This window comes from Mycteria americana, chromosome 6 (assembly GCF_035582795.1).
Source record: "Mycteria americana isolate JAX WOST 10 ecotype Jacksonville Zoo and Gardens chromosome 6, USCA_MyAme_1.0, whole genome shotgun sequence".
Lineage (NCBI taxonomy): Eukaryota > Metazoa > Chordata > Aves > Ciconiiformes > Ciconiidae > Mycteria > Mycteria americana.
In genome coordinates this window covers 56,854,985-56,878,590 of record NC_134370.1, presented here as the reverse complement: position 1 = coordinate 56,878,590, position 23,606 = coordinate 56,854,985, and the positions used below count along the sequence as shown (strand labels likewise).

The 23,606-nt window shown below is 37.7% G+C and overlaps 1 protein-coding gene across 5 annotated transcripts in view; it reads right to left on the bottom strand.

Moving 5' to 3' along the window:
- Positions 1-1,105: 1,105 nt before the first annotated feature.
- Positions 1,106-23,606, bottom strand: part of ATOSA (atos homolog A) — a 51,696-nt gene continuing 29,195 nt past the window's right edge. For 4 of the 5 annotated variants that reach the window (XM_075506011.1, XM_075506013.1, XM_075506012.1 and 1 more), the window contains 11 exons: positions 19,970-20,154; positions 18,896-19,098; positions 18,324-18,449; positions 16,199-18,050; positions 15,590-15,706; positions 14,563-14,642; positions 13,676-13,784; positions 12,668-12,826; positions 10,720-10,788; positions 9,674-9,873; positions 1,106-4,220 (listed from right to left, as the gene is read on the bottom strand). In XM_075506011.1, coding sequence (XP_075362126.1) covers positions 4,067-4,220; positions 9,674-9,873; positions 10,720-10,788; positions 12,668-12,826; positions 13,676-13,784; positions 14,563-14,642; positions 15,590-15,706; positions 16,199-18,050; positions 18,324-18,449; positions 18,896-19,098; positions 19,970-20,154 — 3,254 coding nt within the window. In that variant the 3' untranslated portion in view covers positions 1,106-4,066. Of the gene's footprint in view, positions 4,221-9,673; positions 9,874-10,601; positions 10,789-12,667; positions 12,827-13,675; positions 13,785-14,562; positions 14,643-15,589; positions 15,707-16,198; positions 18,051-18,323; positions 18,450-18,895; positions 19,099-19,969; positions 20,155-23,606 lie in introns of those variants that run through there. The other variant, XR_012776238.1, reaches the window with a different exon arrangement.

The following is a 23,606-nucleotide window of genomic DNA, read 5'->3' as shown; positions in this document are numbered from 1 at the left end:
TTCATAGATTTTGAAAGGAAGCAGAACAACAAAGCTGTGACAGCAGACAAGAATGCAAACTTCAGGAATTTCTTTCAAATCTCTTAGGGAATTAACGGGAGGGGAAACCAGAGTTTTGAGGATTCAGCAATTCCTTAATGAAATTATTTCTTTAAGGGAACAAGCGTAAACTATACAGTGCAGAGGAAGGATGGGAGGTAAATTAAGAACCTCAGGAAAAGCACAAGTTATTCAATGGCCCCAAATACAAGGAAGCAGCATATAGAAACTAGGTCAATTTTTTAAGGATGTGCATCTAAAGCAGATCATGAAGACAAAGGGACACAGAATAATTCCTGAAAATTACTGAACAAAACTCTTAAAGACCAAAGGATTTAATGTTTCTTTTGTTCAGTCCGGCATGAGCAAGATAGCTAGTGTAACAAATGGAATATAACTTCAAGCTGGAATAAGGAAAGATCGGTTTATAGGATACTTGAATCAGTTATTTTTTTCCTGATCTGTTAAATATTTTCAACTTGGATGAAAAATTATCCTTAAGGGTTTAGAGACCTGACTGAAGTAATCTCCAGTTAATTAGTGGTCATCCATATAGGAACCTGTAGAAAATGAATGGGTTTCTAGGAGGCTGATTAAATAGGAGTAAGGGGAGGACAGAATACAAGCTATATAATTAAGCTGTCTAATCAATAATTGAGAAATCATCTAAAATAAGCACTCAAAAGAAACTGAGTGACATGAATTCACGTTTAAGAACCAGGGTTTCACACAGTCCTATTTTCTTTAACGAAAAGGAAACAGACCACGTGGAGAAGTGGGTGAAGGTGGCTGAAGTTCCAGACACCTTCTGGCATTAATAAGGCCTCTCACAGTTTCCCATGCAAATTAGGGAAACTTAACTACATCAAACAATGTGGTGGATGCAAGTTTGTTGGAAATAGCTACCAATTGTTCAAACAGCAATCATATGGTCAGTACAGTTTCACAGAGGGCTTCCCAGGGCCAATATTCCTCATCAGTTTCATGGTGACCCAATACGTACTATAAACTTTATTAATATTAGCAGATTACATTAAGAGAAGCTACAAGAACACTAGAAAATAATTGCAATTCAGATTCAAACAGAAGATCAGATACACAATCTTGGGTAGCGGGAGAAGGAAGTTCAGTAACGACACATGCAGGAAAGCTACCGTATTGGGAACAAGCAGGTAGGACACCTCTGTTACACTGGATAACAAGATGAATGCAAGTTGACATCTGATACTGAAAAATCAAGTATTATAATGGGATGTATGAAGAGGACTTTAATCCATAAGACTTATCAACCCATCCTTCCAGTCTAATTGGCACAGAGAGGCCCTGCTTGGGATGCTGTGTCCAGCTTGAGGCACTTCAAGACAGGTTCAGACCAAAAGAAGAAACCAAAGAGCCAGAATGATGAGAGGTGCAGAAAATAAAATCTACGAGGCAAGGCTGGCTGAACAGTCTGGGGTTGTCTTAGATATGGAAAACAAGACTGAGAAGTAAGATACAAGAACTAAATTGTTTTCTTTGCTTATAGTGAAAAGGCCAAGTAGTATTTGACTTCAGCTGCAGCAAGATTTAGTTGGACATTATAAATAGCTTTCTTGTGATAAGTATAGTATAACACTGGAAGAGATTACTTGGAGTCTCCATCACTGGAGGCCCCCATAAACCACTCAGAAACATTTGTCAAAAATAATTCTATATGGTTGAGCCTATTCAGGAGTAAAGAGAAGAAGCAAATGACTCTCAAAAATTAGTCTAGTCTCATTTCTTAACCTATGCATAGAAAGTCATGTGGAATTCAGTTCATATTTTATGAACATTCAGCATTTCTCCAGGTGCATCCCTAATGGAAAGTGTTAACTCAGATCAGGCTGTAAATGGAGAATGACTTAGTTAAATCAAAGTCGTGCATGGATAATCTGAGGTCACTTTCATTCTGAATCCATACAGGGACTACGTGTAGTTTGACTATTTAAGTCAATACAAATTTATTTCCTAGACATGACTTGTAGTGACCACATATTCAAAATCCACACTTCTTTGCTATTCAAAACAAATATATTACTCTGAAGGGAGAAAAGGATGGCTTGCAGAACTCATTTAAAGCTATCAAGATACACACATACAAACATTGCATATTGTCAGTGCAAAATAAAAGGTTAATCTATTACAGGTGAATTGTGACTTTTCATTAAAAGTGTGTCCTTTTCTCATCCTTTTTTTCATCAAGTATGCAAGCAGATGTGCACCATGACACAAATAAGTACTTTTGAGGATACATGCTGTTCGCTTATGACTCAGTAGAACCTAGGACACATTCTCATTACACTAGTCTAGATCCTAGTTCTGTACACAGTACAACTGCAGTTGTATTGGACTGTTCTGCTACCAAAAGAAAACTTAGTTCTCAGTTTTACGGGGCACACAAATGACTAGAAACTGCAAACAATCTCTTCCTGTACAGTTTTTCCCAAGTCTTTATAAAATAAATGGTAGCTAACCATTGAAAACATAGTGTAACAGAGGGGAAAATACTGCTGGAGTGGGGAAGGGACTCAGTAATATCTGAGCTTTGCCCTTCTGTAGCAACAGTCGTTTGAATACACAAGATAGTTTATAAGTACCATCTGGAAAGTCTGGTCTCCCTTACTTTCCCTGGCAGACTTCCTGGAGATTTCATGATACACTGACTTCACTCTCATCTAAGGGCAGTGCCAAATACACAAGATGCACGTTCATTCTTTCTCCAGAGTCTTCATCAGATAAGCGTGTTATACTCCCAAATATGAAGGTCACCTTTCATATTACTGACACTCTGAAAACCAACAGCGATGGAAAGAAAAACGTATAAACCAAGGTAAGACTGTTGAGAAACTCGGAGATCTTCGGCAAACATCATAAAGCTTCATTTTCATTATTAAATATATACCTCAAATATAATCAAATGCTTCTAACTTTATTTCTCTCAGTTACACAGTTTAACACTTAGCATAAACTGTTTATCTGACTGTGTTTTGTTTTAGGAATACACATACGTATTGGAAAATATTTATATGCCCAATGTAGCATTTCTAGTAAAACTTCCTATGGCCACCTAGTGGCCTAAATGGAACTGACCTATTAAAAATATTTAGAATTACATGAAGATCCTCCTTATCTAAAAATAAAACAAAAAGTACAAGTTTCATAGCTTTTGCATATATTTAAGATATAAATACTAATTTGTTTGCACAGTACATCCTTTAACACAATCTGAGAAATCAAATGGGGGAGGGTGGGAATTTTATGTGAGAAAAACTAGTAACAGAAAGCAAAAGTGGCCCTTAAGGAAAGAAAGAAATTGAGGGAGCAAAATATGAATCGAACCAATGGTCTGAATGCATGAGTAAGTAAATAAAGAATCTGCACTATGGTCGCAAGTGTTATTGAATCTGTATGTGAGGAAAAAAAAAAGGAAAAGGGTACTGTTAAAAAGAAAAAAAGAAGAAAGCTAAATGCTTGCATAGTATGAAATGTTATGGAAATTCACCTGTTGTCCCCATTTTCAATAACTTAAATGAATATCACTTAAAACATCACACAGATTAAAGACATCTGTATATATTTCAGATTTCAATATTAATGCCAAAAATACATAGTATGATTTTACATAGGATTTATGCTACATTAGAACACTAAAGACAAACATCACTTGAGTATTAAATGAAACATTAAATATTAAATAACTGAAAAATAAAATAAAAAGTGTAAACACTAAACTAACTTGGGAATTTGCTATTGCAACACATCCAATGAAGTGGTTTTAAACAGTACAAAAAGATTAGATTTAAGTATGTTTCCAGTCTACTTGGAATACACAAAGCTCATTCCAGAAACCTTTTAAAAACTGGTCCAGGATCACATAAGAACCTTCTCCCTCTTGAGCGCTATTTTCATTCTTTTACAGACTTAACTTTATACTGTCATCTCTACTGATCTTCACTTGTAAGGAGTAATCAACAGTAAAACGAATACTGTAGTTTGCCATTGTTTGCTAGCATCTTGGTGAAAACTGAGGATTTGTTGGAGATTCAGTGTAAGATTTGAGTTCATATGCAGCGCCGCTATCAACTTCCATGGATTTCCGAGAGAATAGGAGCCTTACATCTCTGTGGAGGTAGATCTTTCCAGATTTAGAACTCTGGAACCTGAAAAGATACAAATATCTGTATTATCCAAAACAAAAGATTAATCTTTAAATATTATTGAATTAAATGCATTCCATTAAAAGATTAAGGCCAAAACACATTTGAACATACAAAACTAGTCAGTTAAAATGAAAGAACAAAGAATAACCTAACATTTTTCAATCTAATTTGTTTCCTTCAGCATTTAAAGGTTCTGTTCCTAATCACCAATGTAGTGTACATCTTTGAAAGTGGCATGGAATATTTGAAATTCACACTGCAATTATATACGAAGATTAAAGTTCTCCTCAATCTAGAAAGGCAAAAAGTGCTCTTCAGTGAGCACTCCTGAAAATGCCCCCAAACGGTGGCCTAAGCACACACAAAAGGGAAGGTTCAAATATCAACTAAGGCATATATACATATCAAATACATATTTCAGTGCTAGCTACCATACAGACAGATTTCATTGCTCTCTTTATGAATGTACCAGTTTACTGAAGTTTACTTGAATGTACCAGTTTACAATGAAGTTTACTACTGCTTTATACCACATGCCAAATTTAAGTCCAACTCGAGAAGCAGTAGGTACCAGCATCTCTGCAGGCAGACAGAAAAAAGATTTTTGCACAGAATACAGAGCTATTTCAAAGAGACTACAGTTCACTGGCCCAATCACCAAAGTAAACAGTGGCCAATTTCTGGGCCCGTTTATCTTTTATGCTGCAGCTAAACAGCCTAATTCAGGTCCTCCAAACCTGCCAGGAATGTGCCAGTTCTACTTTTGCTGAGATTTAACAACTATAGATAGAGAGACGAGATCTGCATTTCAGAGAACTATATTCTATAGTCTTCATCTGGCAGAACTCCTTAATTCCCTTCCCTCAACCAAGAAAGGCACGAGAGCCTAAGGAGCATTTCTTATGGCAGCTAAACTTAATGTCACTATCACTATGCCACGGTAAGGGAGAAAAGCTATTGCTACTGTAATAGAAATAGAAACAGAAAAGCTATTGCAATGACAAAATGATACCATTACAAATGCTAAGAGAGCAGTGCACACTGTATTATCACACGTATTATGATTTGCGCAGGTTTTTAACAATCATTTACTCGTTAACCCCACTGAAGCAAAAGCAGTATCTGTAGAATAAACCTAGCCATAATCAGACTGAAATTCTGAGAGATACGAGAAATACAGACAACTACAGAAGATCCATCAAGGTTTCATCATCTGGGGCAGGCAGGATGTAGAAATGGATTCTGTGCCACCGTTTTGTTCAGGTGAGTGATGCAGAATAGCCTGTAGTCATCCCCACAGCCAGACAAAGGAAAATTCTCCTCTCCTAGATACAGCTATCAAGGGCATTAAATGTGGCGGGGTCCAGCAGAATGCTCCTACTGGCTCCCACAGAGCTCCCATCCATCACTATTTATTTGCTCGGTGCTGTCAGTGTGAAAGCCCTTTACCTGGTAGGCAAAGGGGAGAAGATTCTATCTTAAGAGAGGACTCTGGAGGAGAGCACAAGAAGGAAGAGTGAAAGAGGTGAGGGACAGACTGAACACCACAAACAGTTAATTCAGCATGTAGCTCATAAGACATTTTAAATTGAAAAAATTTATTAAAAGATCTTTTGCAGCAAAAGTATGATTGAAATTAATTCACACAGAATAGATAGATCTAGTTATCAAAGCACCATCATAAAGTAGAGCTCAATTCCCAATTCAATGGATCTATCAGAAAATAATTAGCAAGGTCTATTTTTAAACTTCTCAAGCTTACTATTTTCTATTAGTGAGAATCCTGCAAGACTCCCTCTGCCCAGTAAAACTTCCCTGTAACATGGCTTTTCTGATCATGACGTTTCACAAAGACTGAAGGGGGATGAGTGGGAGACAGCAACAGGGTTCAGGGGATTCTTCTCATCTCTGCTTCCATCACCTAATTTTTTTTCTTTGAGAGATGTTTATCGTAGTAATTGGCATTTAGAAATGTTGCTTTTCATACATGCAAATACATTGGAATAATCAAGAGACAACCATTACATACACTCTTGTGGGATGGTGATGGAGTGGCCAGCACGGGACTGGCTCCAGAGCTGTGGCAGCTCCAGTAGTTTTGTGTAAAGGAATCAAGAAAAACACAACGGAAGTCTCTGACAGATGGTGTCCTAGGAACAGTATCAATAGACAAATACAGGAAGGCTTAAACACACAAATATCAGATGAGCTAGAAAGTCTGGCAGAGGAAAGAAAGTGATAAACATTACTGAAGAAATGACAAATACAAGCACAAAACCCCTATATATATTTTATAGGCCATCAAAATTCACAAAGAACAGAGTAAGCCACAGAAACACGATATAGCGGGGTGATCGCAAAAACATATGTAGCAAGACATGTTTTGCAAGTGGAAAAGACTACACAACACAATCTATAAAACCTGGAAGTAAAATCATTAGGACAAGGATACAAATTTCTAGATCAGGAAAAATGCTGAGAGATCAGAAAGATCAAAAAGCAACTAGTAAATCAGTAATAGCAGGTATCTTCAGCTTCCACCAATAAATGTATCATATGCCACATTAGGAAAATATTTTTTAAAAAAAGTTTCTCAACACCTTGAGGAATCACTACTTTTAACAACCAGTTTCAAGCTTACCCTCCACCTAGCCTTCAGTAACAGCTCCTATTTAGCTGTTAAGCAACAACAGTTATGCTCCATGCAATTAAAAGAGGCAATATGTCAGTAACTAAAGCTGTTGACCAAGCTTTAAAACCTGGAAAAACGCTGAGCTGTGGGCAGGTTAACTGTTTAATTGCCTTTTATAGGGGTGCCAGAATGTGACCTAGAAACCAACGGATGGTCGTCACCCTCACAACACTGGGCAGAAATGAGGCGTGAGCAGAGCTGGCCTCACAGCTCTTATGCTCATGTAGATTTAATTACAATGCAAAAATCATTGCTTCACATGCAACAAAAAAATTTATCCTCAAAGCATCTTCAAGAAATGACTTAAACTGCAGGTGCAACTCTTGATTTTTCTTACAGTGAATAAAGCTATGCGGTCCGTGCAAGCTACATTTTATATCTGTAGCTGTGGGTACAAATACAGTCTAATGGCATATTGAACAGTATCTCAAACGTACAAAACTGCATGCAGAAGCTGCATACACAATAAATCTGACACTTTAAAAGTGTTGTAGAAAATCTGGCCGTCAATGTTAAGTTCCAGACCTATGCAAGCATTTTTGCTGAATTACCACTTGAAAAGAAGCTTTCATAATGTGAGTGCTGACAACTGTGATTAAGGCCTCGCAAGCAGATGTGACCACAATGCAGCTTACTGGTAGTGACTTCATTTGTTTTTTTGAGCAAAATTTCAACATGTAAGCTTAAGATGCTTGTTTTCAACAACTACTGCAACTAAAACGGAAAGGTTGTTCTAAGCCAACTTGAGTAACAACAAAAAAAATCTTAATAGTTTAAATTTTTTAGGTTTGTATAAGTTTTCAGTAAAACAGGTTTGAGGAAACATTGCTGCTTTTAAAAATGAAAGTTTTAAAACCAACTTACATTTGAATTAATATACTACTAAGACTTTTTAAGCTCTCCTAATTAAAATCCATCTTTAATAAGGAAGGCTACTAGATTGACAACTGAGTCTTTTATAAAATCTGAAGTACTCTGTATAATAAACCACAAGACAGATCAACATAAACTACTGTAATATTTCAAGGAGTTTTGCAGTTCTTCCGTTATGAGAAAGGACCCACTGTTTAGGTTCATCTCTGAAGCAAAAAACTTCTGGCATACTCTGCGGGTATTCACTTTCCAAAGTAAGCAGCTAAGCATCGTAATTATCAGTTTGTTTTTCCAGCCAGAAATGGATGCATTGCCAATTACACATTATAAATCCGTGAGTTGATCCCTACCAGAGGTCTGAAAGCTGAGCTAAATTGTACAGGTATTTCAAAACTAGAAGCATCAGACCACTACATTTCTGTCTCTCAGCAGGTATCAGAAATAGGAAGCTCATGAAAGAAGACTTCTAGCTATAAAAGATGACAGAGAAGAAAGCAGGTTTGCCTTCAAACAGAAGTAATTATTGGGTCTGTCTACAACAAATTTACAAACTACATTAAAGCAGAAACTGAAAGGGGACACAAGTCTACCACTATTCACGCCTGTACACCAGACCCAGTTGGCCACAGATTTTTGCCCACCTCTGCAACTGATGCCTGTTCGATCAACATTACAAGTGAATAGAGCCTTTTATTTGGGCTACACGCTCTTTTTCAGAATTTACCCCAGAAGAAAATTTTTAGAAGGTGGTTAAGTTAGACATGGCATGTTAGTGTGGCCTGAAAGGATGAATTTCAATCCAGGCTAAAATTCAGAACGAAAACACAGTTCAACAGCCTCATCGTGATGCTATTTTCACACTCCAGTAAACCAACACACATTTTTTATGACTGTCAACTTTCATTTAATAGGAAAGCTTGGCCTGCAAACGCTGCCCTAGACAAAGTTGTGTTTCAAAAGTCTGCTGGGTAGAAATCAATGCCACTGAATAGGGAAAATAATATGTACCAGAAGTAATTCTACAACAAGTTAAAAAGTGTAAGAGATTTGATTTTCTTTTGCTTTCTCACTTCAGAATGTCAGCCACCGTCAGGTTTCCAAGTGCTGCAATGAAAGCACTGGGTCTGCACATATGTGGTTTGTTTACTACAATAATGCAGGCAAAAGTCTGCAAACTGCAGAAAGACAGAGTATATCCATCATTCCTCCTTTGTTTCAAACTGCAGCCTCCAGAACATCCCGAGAGCAGCAGCACAGTATCTGGTTTCAGGCAGTGCTTTGTAAATCATTTAGAAGGAAGATTGTGTGAATATTTTATAAAGTGAAAGGCATTCTCAGTGGTATTGCATCATAAAGCAGGTATTTACATTTTTACCACTAAACACTGTATTTTTAGGAGTAACTCAGAATGCTTTTCATGTTACAAGCTATTCTGGTGAAGAGGCATGTGTGAAGGACACTGGGCACCTTCTCTACCTTGATCCTGAGTTTTGGCTTTTGCCCATGTAACATCCACACTCACCGTTTCCTCTAACCTCCAAAAAAGTACATTGATCCAGCCAGAACTAAATCTCTCTTGCTAAGAAAAGAATTAAGCTTTACAAGGCTATACAAAATACTTCAATGCCAAGAAAACACTTTATATTATTTTAACTTTGTTGCTCCCAAGCAGAATCCAAATTATTTATTAGCTCTTCTTCCTCTATTGTCTAGCTTAAAGACCAAATTAAAAGCATTGTTTTTTAAAAATAAGTCTGTATACAGAAAGGCTGGCTGGGAAAGAAATCACAAGATAAATTTTGGCAGGTAATTATTTTTTGTTTGGTTTTGGGTTGGTTTTTTTGTTTGTTTTGTTGTGTGTTTTTTTTTTTAACTCTGAGGAGCTTACCTCAGATGTATGAGGTAGCGTAGTAGCCTTTCTTCAGTCTGTTGACTATTTTCTTTATTGACAGTTCTCTTGATTTCTCGTCTCACAGGAACAGAAAAAGTTCTTTGCCGTAGGAATGTTTGATGATTAGCTGGCATTTCTCTCAAGTCATAGATCACCACAAACATCTTCACCACAGTTTTGTTAGGGTTAAATAAGGTCTGAAAAGACAAACAGTTCAATACAATACTCTTTAGAGAGGACAAATTTAAAAAACAAAAACAAAACCCTCCACCTGCCAAAATAGTCACCATCCTCTATGCACTTTGTTCCGGTGCCATGCAGAAATGTTTATGTAAAAACATTGTGCAGTTTTCCTGTTTTTCAACACTTCAGCTACTAGCAATTCCCATTTTTAAATATAATACTAACCACAACCTAAGCTGAATGAAACACTAGTATATGACTACTATTACTTTACTAATCTGCATCCCCATTTTTGCTTATTTTTCCAGTCAGCTTTTTGTCTACACTGTTTTCTAGACACAATACACTCACAGGAAGCACAGTGGTGGGCTCTGCTTTTAAGCCTGGCATCACCAGTGTGTTACCCTGGACTGGGGTCTTAAAAGAACAAGGCAGATCATTGGTTCTAAGCAATGACTGTGATTTACTTTCCGATCTTTTTACAAAAAATAGGTGGTGTTAAAATGTTACAAAATGTAGATACAACTGAGTATTTAATCTTAATCCCTTTAGAAGGATTTCAGAATTTGGATTGTGGCTAATTACTTCTCCATTACTTCTTCAAAGCCATGGTGTCCCCAACTATTCTGAATCTTCAGTAACTGATTTTAAGTCTCTTCACAGCACAGATGGGTTCAAAGGTTGGGAGTCTTTTTTGTTCCACAAATTACACACAGATTTCTACTTCGAATAACTACAGTACCTACAGAGATGCACATTTCCACTGCTAGCTTCATGCTCATCTCCAATAACCTCATCTCCTCTGCATGACTTTCTTGATATTAGTGGTTTCAAGGCACCCGTATCTGCTGAGTACGTACCACTTGTATTGTTCCTGAAGGCGGTACCCGATAACCCCTTTTACCAAGGGATTCTAAAGTAATTACACCCTAGAAAAAAAAGGCACACATTTAGTTCACAGGGAGAGATATAAACAAATCAAAATGTTCTATTCATGAAATTGTATTTATTCAAAAAACAATCAGGAATGTATAAAAACTACAAATAGAGAAGGCAATGCATTTAAGATGCAGTTAAAAATCAACAGTAGGGGCCTTACAGATACTTTGGCAGATCATTAGAAGCTGTGCAATAAATAAGGGGTACGGTCTCCTCTTGAAACAAGATCCAAGACTCCACAAGACTGCTAGCAGTCGGGGAGTTATGGCAAAATAGAGCTTTCTTTTCAAAGCGGCTTGTAAGTTGAAATGGAAGATTTGTCTCCTCCTTTCCATTTTTCTATCACCTACAATCGCACCAGTAATACTCCAAATCTCACAGAACTAATTTATGCTTTTCAAAGGCAGCAGATGCACTTAATCTTCCATTCTAATCCAAACTTTAGCGACGATGACATCTGCTTTTGTACCAGCTGTGATCTACAGAGCATCTGAGTGTCCCACACGGTGCTGTAACACTGCTGAGGCCACCCTTAGGGTACTGCCCTAGAGCACACGTCTGATTAACCCGCAGTGCACAACTGTTGTACCCCACTGCACTGGACTTAACCAAAAAAAAAAAACCCCAAACAAACAAACAAACAAAAGACGACCCCAGAGCAGAGAAACTAGCTATACAAACAGAAACAATGTTTCTGATGATGGAGGCACTATACAAATGTTGTATTAATCCTGGGAGACTCAGCCATAATAGCATGTTTAGAGCATGTGGAAAAGCCTGAAACAATGAAACCCAGCTAGGAAAATAAGCAATGCTACTTTAACCATTTGAGGAACATCAGAATCCCTTCACCTCCTGGAAAATCACGTGAAATAATCTAGAAAGATGAAAGCAAAAGAGTAGATACTTCTTTGCAGTGGTTAAGAGAAGACATACACAAGTTTAAACTCAACTTATTACTCAAACTTAATTTGCAAAGCCATTTTATTTTCTGAACACTTTTAAAAACAGAATGTCAAAAATATGGTAAATGCTATGAATTTAAAATCTAAATATTGGGATAATCAGATGTTCAATGCTTTACTTATATGTTTAAACAGACTATTTACCATATTTTAGACAGACATACACATATGAAAACCTCTAAAAATTAGATCTGTCACCCAGGTAACACTGAAGTTCCTTAACAGGCGTTCAGAACAAATCTAGCCATCTGATTCAATGATAGCATACAAGACATCTTTTGCTTTTTACAAGGAAGCGCTTTTAGACATCCAAAAACCATGCTGTCATTGTAGAAATGTGGAACAGAATTAGCACAGATACCGAGAACACAATACCATGTCAGGGCGAACATCAGCAAACCATGCAGCTTGTGAGAGTGCCACCTGTCATGCCAGCTCAGACAATATTTGCTTTAAAAGAAAGGGCTGAATAACTTCTGAGTCTAAGGTCTCCATCAGCAATTGTACCTTGGCCTGCACCTAAGCCACTTGCTGGCAGAGCGGTTAGTTGCCCAGGGCAGCTGCTTGTTGGGACAACAAAATGTATCCCATTAAGTCCAGCTATGGCCTCACTGCCTATTTTAAGTTAGATGGATAAAAAGAGATGGTGAGGGTTGATCACTCCAGTGTGGAGGGAGACAAATACGTTCAATATCCCAAGATGAGAGCAGTTGGATGGTGGGGCAGAGCAACAGGAGGAAAAGCACCAGTTAGGGAAAGGAAGAAGGGACAGGAGAACTCCATCATAAGCAGCTGAAAATAATCCAGGTCCCTGCAAATCCCCACTTCCTGAACCCTCTACTCACTGAGCTCTTGTTCTTCACCTATCAGAATTTATTTAAAATAAAACCAACCACACACTTACCATGTAAGGAGAGGGTGCATTATCATCTGAAACGCTGTAGAATGACACTTCAACTGGCAGAGTCATGTGCGTGGGACAAAAGACTCCACTTGCTCCCACTTCCGCTGTGAAACCCTCCACGATACCGAGCGGGTCTAAGCGAAAATTCAGGACAGATTCCTGAAAAACAAAACACATACAGCTTAGGTTGGGAACGCTGCAAATAAAATATAGCAAAACTAAGCAGCAAACAAGGAAACAAATTTATATAAGAACTTGGGTCTTTCATAATGTGACCTGCCAAAAATCAACACTGAGGCAAAAATTATGATGAACAGTGCAACATTCAGTAAGATGATAGTGGTTTAAGAGAAAGCATCATCCAAATCCAGTCTTTATCCTACTGAAACTGGTGCAAAAGCCGACAGAGAATTTTATTGCAGCAGGATCTATGCATGATTTTCCTTGATATACATTACCTGAAAAAATAATAATCTAGAATCTCTAGCTTTCCTCAATGTATTCACTCCATATTTCACAAATATGGAGTACAATACAACCCGTTAACACACTAGCTATTAGTTGTTATTTGATATGCTACATGAAGTGAAAAACTGGAGGCTACATTTCAAATATGTTCTGTTCATTACACTGATTTAACACAGCTTTTGTGACATATTAAGTAGACTTTAAGAGTGAAAATGTAAAACCCTTTTTCTAGGTATATACATTATAAACATGAGCAATTACAGGTTGTTAAATCTCATTTAAGTCAACAGAACACCTCTGAACTTGACTATAGTGGGAAATAAAAGTTATAAGCAACTCATTGTATCTGAATCTGAGACAGATGATGGCTGGGGCGTGAAATATGTGCCTTTACAGCTGGAAATTAAAACAAATTTTATTCAATTTAATTATGAACTTTTACATTGTAATCAGGCTGGAATTATTCACAGTAACGCACTTCTAAAAGCAGTGCAGAAGAATACTAAAAATACCACAAGAATTCTAGAGAATATGCAATACCTCAAAGTTTCCCAGAAGGCTAAGACTTGTTACTGGTGGAGCACTAGAACTTAGAAAAGGTTTCCCATGGCTCTCTGGATCACTGTCTCTGTTTATACATTGTTGTGGGCTATTAAAAAAAAAAAGAATAAATATAAAGGATAAACACATTTGCTTTTGTCTTCTGGGTATAAACATCTCTAGAAATAATAATTTATTTACTGTATTACAAAATGCTGTCCTAAAGAACTAACAGCTGAACATTGCCTGTTAAGACTTTAGCAAAAAATTTTCTAGTTAACTGAAAAAAATCCTTCCGTAAGTTTTACGTTACAAGGGATAGACAATAAAAATGTAGGTTGTTCATTAACTCCATTAGCAGGAACCAAAGTATCAGATTATTTTCTCTTGTATGCAGATATTTTTGTCTCATATCATGAAGTTCCCAACATCAGACTACCATACTAAAAGCTGTTTTTGTTACGTGTATTAATGTATAAAAGGTCATGGTTGGTCCCTTTTAGAAGTTAAGTTCTCTGAACAAGTTAAGGCAAAATGTTTAACCCGTTCAACACTGAGAACAAAACATAACACAAAAATAACACTGATTTGAAGAAGAGCCAACAATTACCATCTTTTCTGTTTGAAAATTCAAGTGTATCTTACAGCATACCTACCTCTACAGGGGACAGAGTTCATCCCAGCAGCAGCTCTCCTACCATGGTTACGTCAGAGCCGTGCTAACCTGGAGACCCCTGGGGCAACTTGGCTGCCAAGCCTTATTTCAAAATAAGGATTCTTTTGAAAGGCACACATTTTTGTCTTTGCTAACATGCCTTGTTGTTGCATACAGATATGTATATAAGTCTCCCCCAAAATCCCTAAAGTTTATGGTAAATAAAACATACCTTCTTGCAGACAGACATTTCAACTGCAGCAGTGATGAATCCAGATCAAAGCACCCAGACTGTGTTTTTCTTTGAGGAACCTCAAAGAGGGAAAGATGATGCTAAATTTGAAAACTGTACCTCTAGTAAGGACAAGTTTGCCAAGAATTTTCATGACATTACAAAATTACAAAAACAGAGCAGAAGAGAGTAATTCCTATACATTCTAAACTTAGTGAAGAAAATTCTAAAATTATTAATGACAAGACTGTAAATTCTGATTAACAGGAAGTACTTAAATAAAGACTCATTCAAGAGGCTGACATCTCTTTGGAAGAGTACAGAACATTACTAATAAACAGGCTGTAACAATTTCCATCCAAGTTCCCTGAAAATATGACAGCCTTTACAAGCAGTGAAGAATAAAACATATCATGTGTTGATTACAGAACATCACTACTTCAGAAGTTTTAATTGGGACTGCCTTTTTCTTTAAAACTCCCAAGAACCTACCAAGAACTGTAACACTTCCCCAATGTGTCTGACTTATCACAGCACCTTTGTATCTCTTAGTCATTCAATGACATATTTGATTGCTGAAGAATATACAGTACAAACTGTTCACAGAAACAAAAGCTTTGGAATAATACGCAATCGGGTATTAATAACTCACACAAAAAGTCTTAAATGACAAAATATGTTAGCTTATACTTAAAACACTAATCTTCAAAATGCTTTCTTTTGTGCTCTAAAATAGCACCAAAGCATTTTTTTGCCATAGAATTTTCCAGTGTCACCTTCTGTTAATCTTGATAGGATCTCAACAACTACCTCTTTAATATTTTCTTTTCCAGAATTATTGTTCAACTTCATTTGAGTGTTAACTCTCAAATTTCCACTTGCAACAGTATTCACTCTGACACTGAAAGTAAACACACCTACTTCACCTAGGTAATTTGTCAAATTTTCTACCATACACAGATATTAAAAGAACAAAATACTTCCTTTCTCATTTAAAAGATAAGTTATAATTTCAACAATAACTTACAGGACTTGAAAGCAGAGGCAGTCCAGTTCTGGGATGAAAAGCCTTGGTTGAAGTTCCATCCAAGGATCGAAAATTATGTTTCCGCCATATATTTGTGTGTTTTAGAGACGGTGCTTTCTGTCAGCAAACAAATTTATGCAAGATATCAGCGGGATATTTCAATGGCCTATCATGATAATACTTTGCTTGCTGTAACAGAGAAAAGTTCTGAACCAGGTGGATCTGCATCACACTAGCATATTATGAAATATTCAGTATAAATTCCCCTTGACTCAATCTACAATCACACAGACTGCTTACTATAGATCACATACCATAATCAGACACTGGTATACTTATAAAAAGACAGGATGCCTAACTGCCTATGGAAACTGTCGTTCATAATGCTATCACCGTGAACAGAGTAATGTTCTCAACTTACAATTAAGAAGGTATGGAGGAGGCACTACTGGCCAAACATTACTTCAGACCAAGAAGACAACAGTAACACGCTGCTTCCTACGAAGTCAGACTTAAATCCCTCTTCACATTGGTCCTTAGCAGATATAAGGTACAAGCTATCTGACTAAGAGCAGCTATAGGAATTGGTCTTTTCCTGTATGTATTTACCTGTACCTCTGGGTTCTTCAGCCGCTCACACTTAACTACGCCGTCTTCCGTAGGTTTCTTCTGAGAAGTGCTTTGGAAATCAAGGCCTACTGGGTCTTCATTCTCATCATGTGCAGTTTTTGTTTTATCTTGTTTGTTTTTGTTTTTGAAACTGTCATGGTCTTTATTTAAATAATTTTCAATACTAATAAGCTGAGTATTTTGCTCATAAATACTTGGGTTTTTTGAGTCTTTATCTAAACACTTGACCTCATTTTTGTGCAAAGAGTCAGATACCTGCATCACAGTGGCTTTTTTTGTACCTTCAAGTATTCTGCATTTATCAATCTGTAAATTGTTAAAACTATCCATGTTGTTGTTCTCACTAACAACTGTTCTTTCTTTAAGTTTATTTGTGCAAATCTGTTTATCAATGCTGTTGAAATTTGAATACTGTTTAATTCTATTGGTTATCTGGTCTTTCTGTGCATAACCAGAATGTATCGTTTCCAATTTATCTGGCAATTCAGATTTATTTTCTTTAATACATGATGATGATGTATGAATGTTAGTAAATATATGAGAAGTTTTATTTGAAGTCTGATGAAATGCATTCCGGACAGCTTCACTGGGTTTTGCTAAAACCAATTTTCTTCTTGCTTGGAGTTTCAGAGAAGCCTTCAATTCCCCATCAAACCTAGAAGGACTGATAGGAGTATCAGGTGTCTTCATCTTTGATTTACTGCTGTCTTCTAACAAAGAAAAATCGGATTTAGCAAAAGAAACAGAACACAGTTCCTTGCCTTTCTTCAGCAAATTTTCATCTTCATATGTACTTCGGAAAATTTTTGAAGTAACTGGGCTAGTCTCATGCACTTTGAATGGACGTCCAGTAACATGAGAAGTAGCTGGATCACAATGAATCAAGTGTTGGGCAATCCTTGCTATCACCTCTTGCCGCTCCTGAAGCAGAGAATCGATCAGGGGATTACTCTCTCCTGCTGACTGACGGCCACAGTGGTTCACTGGAACACGAGCATCGAGCAGTGTGATCTCTGGTATTGCTCTAGTTTTGCCTTCATCACCATCTTCTTGTATTGCATTGTCTAACTTGGCAATAGAAACAGGGGAGGTTTCCTTGCCTTTCCTTGGCAAGTTTTCGTCTTCGTAAGTACTCCGAAAGGCTTTCGGTGTAGCCGAGCTGTTTTCATGCATGTTGAATGGACGTCCAGCAACAACTGTTGAAGTAGCTGGATCACAGTGAATCAAGTGCTGAGCAATCCTTGCGATGACTTCTTGTCGCTCTTGAAGTAAAGAGCCTATCAAAGGATTGGTCTCTCCTGTGGGCTGATGAGAGCAGTGACTATTCGAAACATGGGAATCAACAAGAGAAAAGGATTTAAAAGTCCTGACAGGTATTTCATGAGATTGTGTCTTACTGTCTGCTGTAGCATTATAGCACTGAACTTTAGACTGTGATGCCCCAAAGTCAGATCCAAGACCAGTAGATGGATAAAGTTTTAAATTTCTGATAGATGTAGTAAATTCAGGTGTCTTTTTTCCATTAAGTAGGCCTTCACGTGTCATTGTCCACGTCTGTTTCCCACAGAAGTGCTGCAGACTGGAAGTACTGCATTGCTGTGCCGCGCTAGAATCGCTGTGCTGATGTAACTTACGCTCTTGCATTCGCTTTTCATAAAAGCTAAGGTTGGTGTGAATACTACAGGTCAAAACTGGGTAGTTCGATTGTCTGGGCAAGGACTGGACGCTGACTCTCAAGGCCACATTGTGAGAAACATTAGGAACAGGAAAGACATGCTCAGTTGGTGTCTGGGAGAAAGTCCATTGCAAGTCCACATCTGCAGCGCTCACCCTGAAACAATACAGAAAGGCATTTACAGAAATATCTAAATTAAGAGTCTTTAATTATCTATTTCATAACACAAATGTCTAAGAAAAAGCATTAGAGACACCAGCAACTGCCGTACTTTGTGAAGTATATGAATCCTACACAACCACCAAAGTGCTGGGCCAACAATGTGGCACCTTCTGAAAGCAAACAGAAAAACAGGAGGGAAGAATGGTTTTAAGACAAGTTGCAACAACCTGCAAACAGCAAACAAGTTTTTTTCCATCCCAGACGTACCTGTACAGAATGTTTCGGGGAACAGCACCATGTGAAACACTCAGCCATGCACTTAGCTGAGAGAAGAAAACAAAAGAGCGAACAGCCAATAAAAGGGTCTTCTCTTCAATAAATCGATCTCCGCTCCTAAAACATATTAAGAGAAACACATGGATGTTGGTAAGAATATACACAGAGAACTATTAGGAGTAGAACTAGGATGTTTTCAGATCTTCATTCTGAAAATAAAACACAGCTGAATCAAGCAAAACAATGAAACTCCTCAAACATTTTGAAGATTACAGAGCCTGATTTGTTTTTATCCACATAATAAGTTATACAATTTAACATAACAAATAATGTATAAAAATTACCATTTTCAGCTAGGAGCATTTCATACTCTGCATTGCACAATGTGCACTGCAGAAAGTATGAGTACAGGAAGATTAAAAGATGCTTAGATTTCACTGGTAAATAGTGGTTTTCTTAGATCAGTCCTCATGGCAAAGGGCCAGTTCAAAACCTGATTACTTTAAGGACTTTAATATGACAAGATTCTTGCAACTATCAGCTAATCCTAATATCCAACTTACTGTCGAGGAACTGGCTCCAAAATCCACCTTTCTAACAGCAATGCATCTTGTTTGATTGCAGGATCATTTAAATCATTCCCCTCGGTGGTGGGCCCTTCATCACTATAGCAACAGTCGGGAAGTAGCATCACTTCTACCATGATTGGAATATTGTTCTTCCACAGTAGCATAACCTCAGATCTGGTTCGCCTGGCTTGACGACACTGAGGGAAAGAAAAAATGTCAACATATGCAAGCCATAAAAATACTAGCCAGATTTAAATCTACTTTAAAAACATGTTCCAAAGTACTGGAAAAGGGTAAGGGTCAAATTCTGTAAACTAGGTTTCACCAAATCGGAGATAAGATTCCAGAGCTATTAAATGAAAAATAATTAACAAACCCTTTATGGTTGCCATTTGAGCAACTTCTGGAGAAAATTAAGAGAGCTCATAAAAATCCATTTCCCCAACCACTATACTTTGCTACCTTGTACTTCTCTCTCCACAAGTCATCCTCTTGGATAGACAAACTCAAGCAGTATCTTTATAAATTCTGTGTCTTGGAGCAGGCTAACTTCTGCATGAATAACTTGAATTCACACAGTACTTAGGAACTTTTACTTGAGAGATGGGATGCTCCAACCTTACTCCCAAATACACTAGCTAGATTTGATGTGCTTATGCTTTTTGGATCACTAACTTTTCAAGAATACCTGGAAAAGCAAAAAGTTAGGCAAGTCAGCCTACATTTTCTCAAAAAAAAAAGAAAAAGAAAAAAGAAAAAAAAAACCAGACCAAGAATGCTAAGTATAGCGCTCACCATTTGCATAATAAAGACTCAAACAGGTACTGCATTCAGGTAGTCGTGCGGAATTTCATTTTCAAGGATAAAAGGCTTAGTGATTTCTCATTTTAAGGACGGATCTATTATTAGTATGATACTGAATTACATACTCGTTTAAACACAGGACTGACAGAAAGCAATTGTTATTCATGCTTAACTGTGAATCTACCATGGAGTTCTCAGCTGACTTTAATCATGGTAGCAAGGATGCACACCACGACACTTAAAATGAAATGGGTACCATCATACCTGAGCCAGTTTGTCGCTGCATTCATGCTTAGTTGTTGGAGGCTGACTTGATTGTGCCGGCGGGCAATGAAAGCCCTCTGTTCTGCCCTTGATCGAATACTCAGGCGTTCGACCTTCAGTGATTAACAAGGCCAAGGAGACCAGGAACTCCTCAGCTTCATACTCAAAGTATTCATCCAAAGTATCTGTCATTTCAAAAAGACAAAAAGTAATGACATCTGCTCTATAACAAGCTTTCAACTGTTGGCTGACGCCGCAGTTTGTTTCAATTTACACTTAAAACGAGAGCTATGGGAAATGGATCTTTGTATTACACTGGCTGCACTCCCCATAAGGTCCAAGTTACTGTACCACCACAAAACATCTTTCCGCATCTCATAACATTGTCACTACAAGCAGACAAAATTAGAAATACTCTAAAGAAAGCTTCATGTAGTAACTGGTCAATGCTCCAGATGTCAGCAGTGCTGAGAAATAACTGTTTGTGTTGTGAACCACAGCTGGATCACAGCTTCTCTAGAAGAAAAAAAGTTTCCTGGGCTCTAGTGGGAGAAGTCGGATGGCAGTATGACTTGGCATCGTTAGAATCATGTGACAGATAGAAAGAGAAGTCACAATACATCATAAAGCATTAAAAATTGAATAAGAAAAAAATAGAAGTATTTACTTCTATTAGAAAAAGTGGGACACAATGTTCTTTAAGATTTTTATTGCTAGTCCTTCCTGCTGAGAGCAAGGCTTACTTGAGAGGTCCATTTTTAGTTACCATTAACACATAGGAAAGGTTCCCAAGGAACATACAGAGTATTCATTGTTTTGTCAGTCTAAACTTGCACAAAGAATTAAAATTCAACAAGTCTTCGTAGACAAAGCAGCAGTTGGCATTGCTCTTCATGAATTACCCTGGCACACTTGATTCCCGCAGAGATAGGATGTACCAGTCCCCTGATTTTATGGTGTTTTGTAGAGCACCCTTCTCCTCCTCCTCCTCCCTCATCACCAGAATGTCACACATCATTCAAACAGATTCAAGTACAACCAGATTGTGTCATTCCACTCTCTGCTTGGGAACGCTTAAGTTTCAAAATGATTTAGTTACTGAAGAGGTTACAGAAAAATCTCTTTTCTGAGAAAGCTAAAATAGATTCACTTCAAAGTCTATTTTAAGAGCAGCAAAGAAAAGCAGGTGGAGGCAAGGCTGCCAGCAGTTCTTTACCTTTATTTTTATGTTTTAGGGGAACAAAAGCACATGACATCTTCACAATTTTAGCTTAAATGTCCTAGGCCATCCACCAAAACAAAACTGCCCAGAGACAGAGTTAATTTCTATTCATGTTTTGATTACCATACATAAAATACCTTTCCACTTGGAAAAAAAAAAATCAGAAGTCTTTTTTGTCTGCATTCCCTAATAGCAGAGCATTTGGCAAACATGGCAAGACAGACTTGAGAGTTCCATACAAAAAGGGATGCATGAAACAAAAGGTCCAATTAAATGTGCAATTACCTGTATATGCAAATTGTAAAGTGTGTAAAACTAGCTTTTGCATGTACATATTTGCCTAGCCCAGGCTTGTACTCCATGGACCCCAGGGCTTACAGCCTATTTTGAGGGATCTACATAAGGTAAATAAGAGAAGTCAGCCCACTGCCAGGGAACTCAGTTCATTGCACAGGAGTCCTCATCTTTACTGACTCTTTTTTCCCCCTTTTTAAAAAAAGGGATGCACTTACACAGCTGCTTTGGGTGGCAGGGACGGGCTATAATCGGGACCCTCTTCCCACCGTGCACCCACGTCTGTCCACGACACAGACAGCCAGTGGTACAGCACTCCTGACCCACGCCATACATGCCACATCTATGAAAAGGTGCCAGGTGCTGGACTGCCACAACCAGCAGAAGTCCTGTGGCTCCATCCTCCAGGGGGGAGCGGGGAGTGGGCTCTTCCAAAACAGTCACCCATGCCGGCTGCCTACCCCCAGCCCAGGGGAGCCACCCCGACCAGGAAGGGACCGCAGGCCCCAGAAGAGCAGGGTGCTGCCAAGATAATTCATCTGGCCACCACCTGCCCTCAGGCAAAAGAAAAGCCAGAGGATAGATGAATTACCCTAGAGGACCCCATATGGCACGTGAACGATACATTAAATCATCTGGCATGAGTTAAAATGGTCATTCATCTGACGGATGGCAGAAAATGACTAATAAAGGGTGCATGAAAGATTAAAGGAATGGTAAATAACAGAGAGGACAAGACACTTAGGTAGTGATATGAGTCACCTACAAAATTAGGCACCTGCAATTTTTTTTTTTTTTTTTTTTCAGCTGAAGGTCTGGTGAACCACAGGCAAGGCATACTTAGGGATAGGGAAACGGGATTTGGAAAGACTCCGAAAAGGATTTGGATATTACAGCTGACAAAAAAAATAACTGCAGCATTATCTTGCTGCTAACACAAGCATCATGCTCATCTTTGCATGTCCAAAGGCCATGGTAATGTTAAGAAAGCCACAGCAGGAAGGATTGCTACTGGAGTATTTTTCCTACTCTGACGCAGAAGTTCCAAAAATCTAGAAAGTGTTCAGCAGGATTGATATTAATTTAAAGAAGAATTGCCTCATGCTTAGCAGATGAAACAGAAGGGGAATTCATCCTTAAGAAAATGTGTAAAAGGAATTCTGTTTAGTTAAAATATGTAAAAGCATCTATGGTTTTAAAGAAAAAAATTGAAGAGCTTAATCGAGATCTGCATGCGCTTATGCAGACAGATCCTATCTCAAACACCTTCTTACTGTAACAGAAACGTGCACAGTAAGATGTGATACCTGAAAATTTACACTAGAGAGTTTTAGGTGGCAAGTAACAGTAAAATAGACATGCCCTTTAATTAACATTAGCAGCTTACCATGTGAAGAAGTAGACCTTCTATTATTTGGCGGTCTTTTTTAGAAAGAATCCATATTTGATCAAAAGCTTCTGGACTTGACACAAATTAATAGATAAATCCTATGGCCTGAGTGCTTCTGCTGAGCTGGTTAGATTCTGGTAAAAAGCCCACCCCCTTCTTGCATTAAAAAAATCTGATACCAAAGCTTATATTGTATACTTAAAATGCTCAGTGTCTTCACAGATATAATATCACAAATTGACATAACAAGCCATAGACAGCTTAAGCATGTCCAAATGCAAGATCCAGTGAACCTAGTAAATAAGCAAGATCTAGTGAATAAAGCAAGGTAAATAAATCTGAAATAATCATTACTCAAGATTCAATATTACATACATACTTTATGTAAACAGATAAAACTCACTTTTAAGTTCAATTTGCAAACACTGCCTCTGTTCCTGTATCAGATCTATTATTTAAGAAGGAACCAGTTCCTTGCCTTAAGAATGGAAGAGGAGACCCAACTAGGTAGAGACACATATTTGTATTGGCTGCAGTTACAAAAACACAATGTTGTTTCAAAATAAAACCTGCATCTCGTTAAAGGATGATAAAAGGCAAGTATTGAACTAGGAAATGCTACTGTTTTCATAACAGCATTATAAAGACAGGGCCAACACTTTAAAATTATGTCAACAATGTAACAAACCAGGTATTTGATCTGGACTTTAAAAAAACAAAAATTTGGATAG